The sequence below is a fragment of the Hyaena hyaena genome, unplaced genomic scaffold (assembly GCF_003009895.1).
Source record: "Hyaena hyaena isolate Hyena2069 unplaced genomic scaffold, ASM300989v1 scaffold_162, whole genome shotgun sequence".
Lineage (NCBI taxonomy): Eukaryota > Metazoa > Chordata > Mammalia > Carnivora > Hyaenidae > Hyaena > Hyaena hyaena.
In genome coordinates, this window is record NW_024080795.1 from 2,250,780 (window position 1) to 2,263,707 (window position 12,928).

Sequence of the window (12,928 nt, forward strand, 5' to 3'; positions counted from 1 at the left end):
TCTCTCTCTCTCTCTCTCTCTGTCTTTCAGTCCCTCTGCTCTCTCCCCCATTCATGCCCCCCTAAAAAAATTAAAATGAAAGATCCTCAAGAAAGATAAGAAATAAGAAACGATCTCTACTACATTTCTTTGCCGGGATCTAAGCATGAAATTTGAAGTCAGATCTTGCCTCAAGTTGTGACTCCACCACCTAAGGCTTTGTAACTGCAGACAAGTTGTTTAACATCTTTGGGCTTCATTTCTCTTATTGGTATTCCTGGGTGATCACCCCTGCTTTCTATTATTTTTTTAGAGCTCCCAAGATCAAGGAAATAAAAGCACTTGTGAACTAGCAAACACTAAGAAATGGTAGCTCTTTGTGTCCTACACATGAGTGCTCAGTCAGTTGGGCATCCGGTTTCAGCTCAGGTCATGATCTCATGGTTGGCAGGTTCAAACCCCATATTAGGCTCTGAAAGCCTGGAGCCTGTTTCGGATTCTGTGTCTCCCCCTCTCTCTGCCCCTCCCCTGCTCACACTCTGTCTCTCAAACATGAATAAACATTTTTTAAAGAAGCAAAATCCTATTCCTCTTACTCAAGGATAAGGTAGTGAAGATAAAGCTGTATTATCCCCGAAAAAAAGTTTATCTTCTATAAAATACAGGGGGAAATGACCCACTCCCCATCTTTTATACACAGACAGTGGAGCCAAGCTATGCAAGAGAACTGCTCTCTCTCAGCACACCATCAAACTTGCTTTAGCTGTTGCCCCTCACTTCTGTGCCATCTCCAAATCCAGTTCCAAGTCTGAAGTAGGACATGCGCTCGTTAGGACTGTTTTGAAGAACGGGCCAGGGTCCCCTCCGAGGTGACAGGCCATTTTTAAAAAAGAAGAAGATTCCTTTTCCCATTGCCCCATCTTACATAAAATCATGGCCAGAGTCCAATTTCTGTTTGCATTTTCTTTTCCAAAAGTTCAGAATTCAAATTCATTATTTGTTATCTGTTTCTATACTTGATGGACCTCTGGAGACCCTCAGTGTTTATGTTCTGAGCAAAATGTGTGTGTGTGTGTGTGTGTGTGTGTGTGTGTGTGTGTACACATACACCTTTTTGGTTATTTTTCTTTCAAATGTGTTCAGGAAGCCTATATCATTTACTTGTAGGATTAAATTTGAATCTATTTTTAAACATAAACTTATAAACTTACAGGATATCCTCTTTCAGAGTACTTTCCGTAATATACTAAGTCAACTACAGTATGGAAACTAAGTTGCTCTGGAAATTCCACCTAGTAACATTACTTAGAATTTGTGTCTAAAGAGAATCTAAGAAAGGAGAATCTAAGGAGAATTGGGGGTAGCCAATTCTATCACTCATGAGGCTATTTTTTTTTTGGTCATAATCTTTCCTTTGACTTCTTTTTAATATAATAGGTTTATTGATAGGTAATTCACATACTATCCAATTTACCCATTGAAAGTGTACAATTTAGTGAATGGGTTTTAGCATATTTAAAAATTGTGCAATTGTTACCACTATCTCATTCCAGAATATTTTCACCACCCCCCCAAGGAGACCCTCTGCCCATTAAGCAGTTACTCCCACTTTCTCCTCTCCCCATAGTCCTCACAACCACTAATTTGCTTTCCGACTCTGTGGATTTGCCTTGGGGATATTTCATATAAATGGAACCACATAATATATGGCCTTGGCAACTGGCTTCTTCCACTTAACATGATGTTTTCAAGGTATGTCCTATGTTGTAGTATGTAGCAGTACTTCCTTCCTTCTAATGGCAGAATAATATTCTCTTTTGTGGGTATAACATATTTTATGTATCCACTTTATCTGTTAATAGACACTCGGATTATTTCCACCTATTGACTATGGTGAATTGTGCTGCTGGGAACACGAGTGTGTAAATATCTGCTTTGAAACCCTGCTTTCAATTATGTGCTGTGTATACTGTACATACCAAGTATGGTATATGTTAAATGGTAACAGTTATATGATAACTGTTTAACATTTTGAGGAGCTGCCAGACTGTTTGCCACAACAGCTGCACTATTTTACATTCCCACCAGTAATGTATGATTGTTCCAATTTCTCCATTTTTTCTTGTTTTTATTATAGTCATCCTAATACATGTGAAACAGTATCACATTGTGGTTTTCATTAACATTTCCTCCATCTGGCTAATTTTTTTTTTAAATATTGTAAATATTTTCCTAGAGGTCATTTGCCTGACAACCTTAACCTTCTAGAACATGATCCCACAGGGAACATATTGCAAAAGGGCCCCCAAAGCAGTAACAGACTTTCTGCACGAAAGCCCTGCACTTTGACCCTTAGGCCCACATTCAGTGAGTAACTAACTCTTATTCAATATTCATGATTGGCTGTTATGTTTTCCAAAAGGGAACTGGACAATCCACTATGGCAGATACTGTGGCAGAAAGAGAAGTGACAGTAGAAGTGACAATTAACAATCTGCCAGTGAAGGAGAAAAACTGTAATACTTTCTAGGATATTTATGACCCCAAGTCTTTGACTAGAGGTCAAATTATGTTCAGTATTTTATAAGAAGGCAAAGCTACATATAACACATTTTTATTTTTTTAGGTTTATTTATTTTTGATAGAGAGTGACTGGGGGGAAGCAGACAGAGAGAGAGAGAGAGAGAGAGAGAGAGACAGATGGAGAGGAAGAGGGAGAGAGGTCAAGAAGGCTCCACACTCCACACGGAGCCCAACTTGGGGCACAACCGTGAGATCATGATCAGAGCCAGAATCAAGAGTCAGATGTTAACCAACTGTGCCACCCAGGTGCCCCTACGTATAATACATTTTAGAAAGGTTTCCATGAAGAATGACTCAGAGAAACACATTTGCCCTTGAACGATCAGATAAGCTTGCATGGATTGTCTAAATACTTAATTTCCCCGTGATATCTAAAAACTTAGGTAATATTGACTTTCATCTTGAACGCAGAAAGACAAACAGAAAATTCAGATTCTGTAAAGACATTGTTCGAAAAACTAAATGTTTTCAAGAACTTTAGTTCTACTTTTTGGATGAAGTTGACAATTAGCTGGTTTGCCTGATACTCAGAGCTTACATTTACTTTACAAAATCCCTCTTATTTCAGTATGTGTTCACAACATAATGCCAATAAATTAACTTTTTATCTACTCTCTCAGCTGAGTTCCTGACGAGTGTTGCTAGTTGACACTGGGTTAAACTGCAAACCTTAAAGCTGCACAGGATTTGATGTATGACTGAACCGTGCTTTCTGTCTCACTCAGTTGTATATGCTGAAACTTCCTTCTGATTTGTTCCAATATCCCATTAAAGAAACTAAGGACTAATAGAACATACACAGGGGAAGAAAAAAAAAAAAACACGGGCACATGGGTGGATCAGTCAGTTAAGCGTTCAACTCTTGGTTTCGACTCAGGTCATGATCTCAAGGTTCGTGAGTTCAAGAGCCCCGCATAGGGCTCTGTGCCGACAGTGTGGAGCCTGCTTGGGATTCTCTCTCTCCCACTCTCTCTCTGCCCCTCACCAACTCGCGCTGTCTCTGCCTCTCTCAAAATAAATAAACTTAAAAAAACAACATCAACCCAGCATCTCTTCAGTAGATTTTTTTTCTTTATCTGAAGCATGTTTTACATGTTCCATCCGCTCCCCTACCACTTTGCCGTGGGTGTCCAGCGAGTTATGTCATGAGCATTTTATGTGATCACCAACAATTACATGTCAAATACACACACAGAGTTACCTCTAAGAGCAACTTAAATTTTCTTAGCAATTCCTGTTCTAGTTTTTGAGAGCAGATAATCAAGCTTTCAATCAGACCAGAGTAAAGCCAGTATAATGACAAGTCTTTAGTAGCTTCTGGAAACTAGAGACACACATAAGGGGCTGTCCTGTCCAGCTCTAGCATTTTCTGTGCAGTGAACCCCCAAATGAATTTCTGCCCCCAAACAGATCAGAATTAAACCATGATTTTTCCTTTTAAGTTGGGTTTTGCCAAGTCTTGTATTTCAATGGCAAATCTATGTGGCTGCCTCCTTTTACTCTACACTGGGAAATGCTCTTTTTATTGACAATAGCAGACTGTGCTATGTTGTACTGGAAGTATCTAGATGCTTCCTGGGTTTTTTTTTTTTTTGAATGTTTATTTTTGAGAGAGAGAGAGAAAGCAGTGGAGGGAGACACAGAATCGGAAGTAGGCTGCATGTTCCGAGCTGTCAGCACAGAGCCCTACGCAGGGCTCGAACCCATAGACTGGGAGATCATGACCTGCGCCAAAGTCAGATGCTTAACCAACTGAGACACCCAGGTGCCCCTAGATGCTTCCTGTTTTAAATAGGCTATCATACTTCTTTTCCAAATCTAGAGCTTAAAACAGAAGTGTTATATTAGCTAATTTTATTTTTGTTTTCTTACAGGTTTCTGAAAAGTGCCTTTTCTGAAAACTACTGCTTGGATTCCACTCTAGACCTGTCTCTTTATAACCCGTCTCCCTACCTGTCCCTCTCCCAACCTGGTGTGCTTGTAGTTCATGCTCAGCAACGTGCCCATTCTTTTTTCCCTTTGATTCTCCATTTTCACAGTCACTTTCCCTCCTTCTGATTTTGCAGCATTTTTTTTTTTTACAGTCCTAACATCCTTACCAATCTTAATCAATAAATCCAAGAAATAGGAAGAAAAAGTTTTCTCCCCTTGATCTGAGACCATTCCGCAAATTGAAGGGCAGGCAGCAGCATATGCTTTGTGCACAAATAATTGAAAACATCAACCGGAGAGCACAGAATTCTTTTGAAATTCTGCCAGTTATTTGAAGGAACTTCGGCAGAGGAACAAATTAAACACTCAATATCTTTACCTTTCTGGTTGCCTTCTTAGGAGTTGGTCTCTAATTTGATTTCTACTTACTCCAATATAAGTTTTATTTTGTGATTGGCTCTTTGTTTGACTAGACCAAATTTTGGCTTAAATGAAAACCTAAGTGCTAACAAAGACACATTTCACCAAAACAGCCTGTTAGCTCTTCACACTTAGCTTGAATTCATTTTGAACCTTTAAACAGCAGTAAAACTGTCCAAGAGAGGGTGCCCTTGATTTTAACGTTGCTCTCAATATGACGGCTGTCAATGTCACCCTGGTTCGTGACACCAAGTGGCTGACTTTAGAAGTCTGCCGAGAATTTCAGAGAGGAACCTGCTCTCGAGCTGATGCAGACTGCAAGTTTGCCCATCCGCCAAGAGTTTGCCACGTGGAAAATGGTCGTGTGGTGGCATGTTTTGATTCTTTAAAGGTGAGTCTCCTCTACATGCACATAACATTAATTTAAACTTATCGATGTCTGTGTGATGTGCTTTGAAAGTACTAAAGTTAATAATAGCATAGAAGTGATAAGTTTTGTTTGTTTTTTAAGACAGTATGTGGACTTTGTGTTTGTAGAACTAAGCCAGATCACAGCTCATCTCATTAAAGCCCACTGATCAAGATAGAGTTGAAGGAAAAAAAATTAAAGAATTTCTGTAGGAGTGAGAAATTGCAGCCTTACCATACTTTTACTTCTTCGTATATGGTTTAAATTTTGAATACAGTGATCATAATTCTCAGAGAACCTAAAGAAGCCCTTTACTGAATTATAGCTTATGACCTATGTTACCAAATATACTTGGCAGGAGCCAGTCAGCTTTCAGAAGACAAGTAAAGTCAGACTGAAAGAGTATGAGGTGAAAATCTTGCCATCCAGGAGGAAAATGTCTTTTAAAATCTATTTTAGTAATCATGGGGTGCCTGGGTGGCTAAGTCAGTGAGGCGTCCGACTTCAGCTCAGGTCATGATCTCGCAGTTTGTGAGTTCAAGTCCCGCATTGGGCTCTGTGCTGACAACTTAAAGCCTGGAGCGTGCTTCAGATTCTGTCTCCCTCTCTCTCTGCCCTTCTCCCACTTGTGCTCTGTCTCTCCTTGTGTCTCAAAAAAAAAAAAGAAAAGAAAAGAAAGTAAATACCAGCAATAGCACTCCTAGGAATTTACCCGAGGGATACAGGAATACTGATGCATAGGGGCACATGTACCCCAATGTTCATAGCAGCACTCTCAACAATAGCCAAATCATGGAAAGAGCCTAAGTGTCCATCAACTGACCAATGGATCAAGAAGATGTGGTTTATCTATCCAATGGAATACTACATGGCAATGAGAAAGAATGAAATCTGGCCATGCGTAGCAACATGGACGGACCTTGAGGGTGTTATGCTGAGCGAACTAAGTCAGGCAGAGAAGGACAGATACCATATGTTTGCACGTATAGGAGGATTAGGAGGAACTTAACAGAGGAACAAGGGGGAGAAGAAGGGGAAAAATAGTAGGGGAAAGAGAGAGAGGCAAACCATGAGAGACTCTTGAATGCTGAGAACAAACCGAGTGCTGATGGGGGTGGGGGGCTGGGGGTGATGCGCATGGAGAAGAGCACTGGGTGTTGTTGGGATGAGCACTGGGTGTTATATGGAAACCAACTTGACAATAAACTATTTAAAAATTAAATAAAGAAAATTTAAAATTTATTTTAGTAATCTCTACACCTGATGTGGGGCTTGAACTCACAGCCCTGAAATCTTCCTACTGAGCCAATCAGGTCCCCCAAATAACTGGTAGTTTTATTTCATATTTTTATTCTCCTTTGAGTAAGCTCTAGGCCGGGCGCAGTGTGGGCCTTGAACTCACAACCACGAGACCAAGAGTCACATGCTCTACCACTGAGCTGGCCAAGCGCCCTCCAGCATTTCAAAGTTTCTTAGTCAAATATATTTGGAACCTTTAACTTAAACATTGTTAGCAAACTAGGTTCACTTAATTTTCTTCCTGAACTGTGACATTTTATTAAGAATATCCTGTTGCCGGGGCGCCTGGGTGGCTTAGTCAGTTAGGCGTCCGACTTTCGCTTAGGTCATGATCTCGCGGTTCGTGGGTTCGAGCCCCGCGTCGGGCTCTGTGCTGACTGCCAGCTGAGAGCCTGGAGCCTGTTTCAGAGTCTGTGTCTCCCTCTCTCTCTGACCCTCCCCTGCTCACGCTGTCTCTCTCTCTCCTAGAAATAAATAAAAATATTAAAAAAAAAAAGAATATCCTATTGCCAAGGTCATCGAACCTGAACATTACATACTAGCGTATAAATGAAATATGAGGGCCAATGAGATATTATGTAGAATAGAAAATATAGGATTGGAGAACAAGAGAATGCACTGATTTTCATGTTTTATTCATAGTTATCTTTAAATTAAGGATAAAGATGCCTACATTAAAGCATAAAAGTAAAAAATGGTAATAGATTCCCGGTTTAAATGAATAAGATTCGCTACAAAGCCTTTGAGATTTTTTTTTGTCAAAATACATCAAAATGAATTAAGCTTAATAAGAACCTTTTCAATTTCTTGATATTGTTTTAGCCTCATCATGACCAGTTTTACCTCATTAGCATTTTTGTTTATGGCTCCATCAGCTCACAGAGACATATTCTTTTATGTGATCATTTCTGCAGAAAGCATTTTATCAAGTGACATCCTACATAATTAGTTACTGTAACTTATTTTGTGGTCACCAGTTTTTGTTGCAGACCCTCACAGTTCAAGAATGGAAACTTGTTTTTTTTTTTAATGTTTATTTGTTTTTGGCGGGGGAGGGAGCAGGGGAGGGGCAGAGAGAGAATGAGAGAATCCCAAGCAGGCTCCACGCTGTCCCGACTGGTGCTGGAAGCATGAAATCATGACCTGAGCCAAAATCAAGACTGGGAGGCTCAACCGACTGAGCCACCCAGGTATCCCTGGAAACTTATTTAAAAAAAAAAAGCAGTAATTTTTACCATTGAAAATGTCTGAATTGGTCATATTTGCAGCACATATTGTGATGAAAGAGCTCATTCTCTTTACACTTCGGTATCATTCAAGTTTCATCTATAATTATTTCATGTAGTATTTAAATCTCCTGCTGCACTACCAGGCAATGCCTTGAACCAAAAAAGAGCATGGAGCTGGTTTTGGCGGGGAAAGGAACTATCTTCCATCCAGTCCACCTAACGGGTCTGGCACAGACTAGGCAGCATGTATATGTTGTTTCAGGAGACCTGGGGTATGGTCCCAGCCTCACTGCTGTGGCTGACCTCAGCTACTCAATCTGATAAGGCTTAAGTTTCTTGATCTCTGCCGAACTTCCAGGATTACTAGGGAAATTCCATGACGTTACATAAATGAGAACTTATGTATCACTCTAAGAGTGAATTAAATGAAAGATTATTTTCTCGCAATTCACTAAGATGTTTGTTTTAGGAGTTCTTCAGAGCAGTTCTCTTTAGTTAGGGCTTGTTTTTGAAAACTGCCAACTCATGTTCCAAATGGATATGCTCTAATCCAATTGCCACAAGTGTCTTCTTAGTTCCTTACCATTTTTTTGTTTTGTTTTGTTTTGTTCTTTAGTTTACTCGTTGATAGAGAGTTCCTTGCAGGCTTTGCAAATTCTGTCTTTCCAGACGTGTGTTGGAGGGAAATATGTGATCCTCTTAATCACTGGTATATGTCAGGTCAGTTGGCCCACTTAAAGAGTGCCATAAAGGAAACATTTTGAGGAAAAATAATAAGCAAAGCGATTGTTAACAAAACACATACTGCACTACCACTTTAAATCTTGGAAAATGTTTCATTCAGAGACCACATAGATAATGGACAATGAATAGTAATAAGCCACTTAATTATTTAAATACAGTGTCTACTCACTGCATCTAGTGTTTTTAAAGCAATTTTTGCATTATATTAATATCTTGATGACCAATCACACAGGATGAAGATGATTTACATAATCCTCACATTTTCAAATCCTAATGAAAACTTTACTATTTCAAATACACAAAATCTTTCAAACAATTAATTAATTTGCCACTTAGATGACACATTTGTCACAGTCCCATGTCTGCACAAAAGCTTTGTGGTTCTCCACTTTTATATTATTCCTTCTCCATGATATGCATGACCGCTATACTAAGTTGAGGGTAATTGACCTATGTGGACTGTATGCCTATCATATCTATAATACACAAACAACATACCTCAGTGTTTATTGCAACATTTGCTACCCTCCTTGAGTTTGCATAATTGAAACACCTTTGAAATGCATCTGTGCTCTGTTTCTATTTCCATAAGTGGTTAAATAATTGAAGCAATCATTTGATGAGTTTTAGGCTGCTGCTTTTGGTTTCCTGTGTTGTGTTTTTGTAAGGATTCCATTAGGACTAGGCACTCTACCAGATGATGATGGTTCTTTGCCTTCATAATGGGCACAATAGACACAATGTTCTATACTCACCTCATAATGAGGAAATATTGTAAAAATAAGGAGGGCAAGCTTGATGGCTAATTGTGCATTGTGCTGAAGTGCTGGGCCCATCACTCCATGAGTGTTGAGTGTTCACTGATGAAGGTTGTACCATCTTCAGATAGAGATCTAGACTGTGCAGCCCATAGATTAATTTCCAGCTACATAAAAGAGTCTCATGTCATGTGGATACACAGCTGTTTTATACCCAATTGCCTAGTCTGCTTGGCACAATTTATTTCAAAATATCTTCAAAGTATTGCTTAACCCATTCTGTGCCAATTTCTTGATATGAAAGGTTGTCATTAATCTAGCTTGATTCTTTCAGTGAATGTCCCTTACATTTAATGCAAAAACATCACTAAAAGCATTACACTAGAATCTTTGTGATTATTTCCATAACCAGGACTGTTATCTTCATGTATTCTGCTTGAACAACATAATGATGTCTTGAACTCTCCCTTCCATACTTGAAACAGTGTGACATTGGCCACCCATTATCCAGGAAGGATACGAATGCTGTTGTTATTTCATTATGTAGATCCACACCCATTACATCTGCCCACTCTACTCCCCTTGTTTGAGTAATTTTGTAACAAAAATTTCCTGGCAAGGGCCTTAGCAGCAGGCATAGTCAGATGACAGTCATGTCAACCCGTCTACATTCCCAGAATATGAGAACTGAGTGCAAAACACACATAAAATAGCCACACGCTATGTCTTCAAACATCACATATGATCACAAGCATAATCCTGTTTTGACAAGCGAAACCTGTTGTGTGGGCATATGGATGTGAGTCCATCCTTGTAGGTCAGATGGTCCTGAGTTACTTGTATATTCTGTACCAGTATCACTAGTCAAAGCAGTTTTCACTAGTTGAAAATTTGACTGAATATTGACCTCATCCCTGTACGCTAAAGGAAAGCTTACTGGGAGCAGAAGACCCCTGGCAGCATAATCCCAAAGGTCACTGGATTATGCAAGACTTAGAACTGTGGATCAGAGAGGTCTGACTCCACTACGAAGATACATAGATAGCACCTGTTGCCATGAGACTCAAGGAAAATAACATTGTACTTAAGGATCTCTACCTTCTGTACTACTGACCTTGAAAAGGCAGTAACTTAGGCAGGTAGAAGGCTATTTTGGACATTTTAAACACTTCTGTTGAAAAAAAAATGGAGTTATAATTAGTACCTAAACAAGTACATATTGCTAGCTCAGCCTAACTTTTTAAAGTTTTTATTCTGAAATAATTTCAGGCTTCGAGAAAAGTTACAAAAATTGTACAAGGAGTTCCTGCATACCCTTCACCCAGCTTCTGGTAATGTCAACAACTTACATACCTTACATAGCCCAGTCATCAAAACCAGGAAATTAACACTAGTACAATACTATTAACGAAACTAAAGACCTTATTTGAATTTCACCAGTTTCCCCCCAGTGGCATTTCTCTGCTCCACATTCCTATCCAGGATCCCACATTGCACTTACTTGTCAGATCTCCTTAGTCCCTGCCAATTTGTGACAGTTCCTCAGTCTCTCCTTATCTTTCATGACCTTGACACTTTGGATGAGTACTGGTCAGTTATTTTGTAGAATGCCTCTCAATTTGGGTGTGTCAAATGCTTTCTCATAATTTGATTAAGTTCATGCATTTTTGGCAAGAAAAGCACAAGGAAGATGTGCAGCATGTCCGAGAGTGCATGATGTTGATGTATCTTATCACTCATTATGTTAACCTCAGTCATTTGACATGATGTCTGCTGGGTTTCTCTGCTGTAAGGTGATCAGTTTTCCATTTGTGCAAATTGACAAATTTCTTCATTTATTTGTCATCTCCTACAACATGCTATTGATTATAAGGGGCATGCTAATATCTAAGCTGTTAATATGAACGAGTGTCCATCTTAGAAGTGATGGGTAATGCATTTCTAAATTACAGTCAATTAAGAAGGGGATGGATGGGAAAATAGACCAAGGGCAGGATTGAAAAAGAAGCAGTGATGGACCACAAGAATGACAGAACACTGGAGAATGAGAAGCCCAAGAAGTTTTGTGATGTGTGTGTACCTGTCATGTGCTACTGATGGGTGACCCTTGTGCTGAAGTCAGTGCCCCAGCCACCTCTAACTTATGATCCTCCTGCATCGGGAAACAGGTGTTCTGCCTTTGTTTCCAAAATAAGTAATATTTCCTCTGATTTTAAAAGTTATCCATCTTTATGAAAAGGAATAAAAATACAAAAGAAATCTTAAAAATCATACACAAGGAGATAATAAAAATAAAATGTAATGAAAGGTAAAAAAAAATGTAAACATCATCCCCACTACACTGATATCATCGTTAACATTTCTAAGTGTTTCCGTACAGTCTTTCCGTCTTTTATATGACTGTATATATGTCTTATAAACTCTGTCTTACCCACTACCTCCTCATAGACCTCACTCCCTCACACCCTCCCCCAGCCATCCTGGAGAAGCAACCTCTCCTTATCCCTCCTGCCAGCCCCATGTTCTTCCCAGGGTACCAAAAAACAAACCAACAAAAAATCTGGATACTGCCTGACTTCTCATTAAGAGACTTTTAAAAACTATGCCACTTATTGGGGTGATTTTTCTGGTCAGAAAATAATAACATCATTTCTATAAAACTTTAATATAGAAACAAAGACTTTTTATTCTAGAGAGGGAGAGTGCACATGAGAGGGAGGAGGGTCAGAGAGAGGAGAGATAGAATCCCAAGCAGGCTCGGCACTGTCCGCGCAGAGCCCAACACGGGACTCAATCTCACGAACAGTGAGATCATGACCTGAGCCAAAATCAAGAGTAGGATGCTTAACCTACCAAGCCACCTAGGCGCCTCAGAAACAAAGACTTTTAAAAAAGCAAATCTATTACTCTGTTACCTGATGAATCTCTTCAATATGTATGTCCTTTCAAAATTTCTTTCAAGGACAACTTTCTTTAAAAAGAAAAAAAGGCTTCAGTCATTCCATGGAATTCCAAAGGCTTTTTACAACTGTGAAAAAATAATATTTTAGAAACACAGTTAATGTAAGAGATACCATTTTTCAAATATTCAGCCATCAGAAATGATGCTTATGTGAAGTATGCAATCATATTAATGAACCTTATCTCCTATTGAATGCCTCCTATGTTCCAAAAGCATCCCCCTTGCTGACTCTAATCCTCACCACAACCCTGGGTGGACTTTACCACTGGATGGACCAGGTTTTGCCAGCCGTGTGGTCCTGAATAAGTACCCAACCTTCCTGTCCCTAAGTTTCCTCAGCTGTGAAAACAAAGAACCTACTAGCACCTACCTCTGGAGTTACTGAGCAATCAAATAAGACAATCCACATAAGGCACTTGGAACAGAGCCTGGCTCATCATAAGCACTCAAGAAATGCCTATGTTCACCAAGTAAATTCTGGGTGCCCTGGCAATTTAAACATGAAAAATGAGGTGCAACCATGACAGTACTCAAAGAAGGTGTAAGTGAACACTTTGATAACCCTGGGGGTGGGGGAGATCTTCTAAGTATGCTATCAGAGACATAGACATCA

General features: G+C 39.5%; 1 protein-coding gene across 1 annotated transcript in view; it reads left to right on the forward strand.

Moving 5' to 3' along the window:
- The first annotated feature begins 5,099 nt into the window (after window positions 1-5,099).
- Window positions 5,100-12,928, forward strand: part of MBNL3 (muscleblind like splicing regulator 3) — a 73,175-nt gene continuing 65,346 nt past the window's right edge. Inside the window, exon 1 of the mRNA XM_039239857.1 lies at window positions 5,100-5,305. Within this exon, the coding sequence (XP_039095788.1) occupies window positions 5,129-5,305 (177 nt within the window). The 5' untranslated portion in view covers window positions 5,100-5,128. The remainder of the gene's footprint in view (window positions 5,306-12,928) is intronic.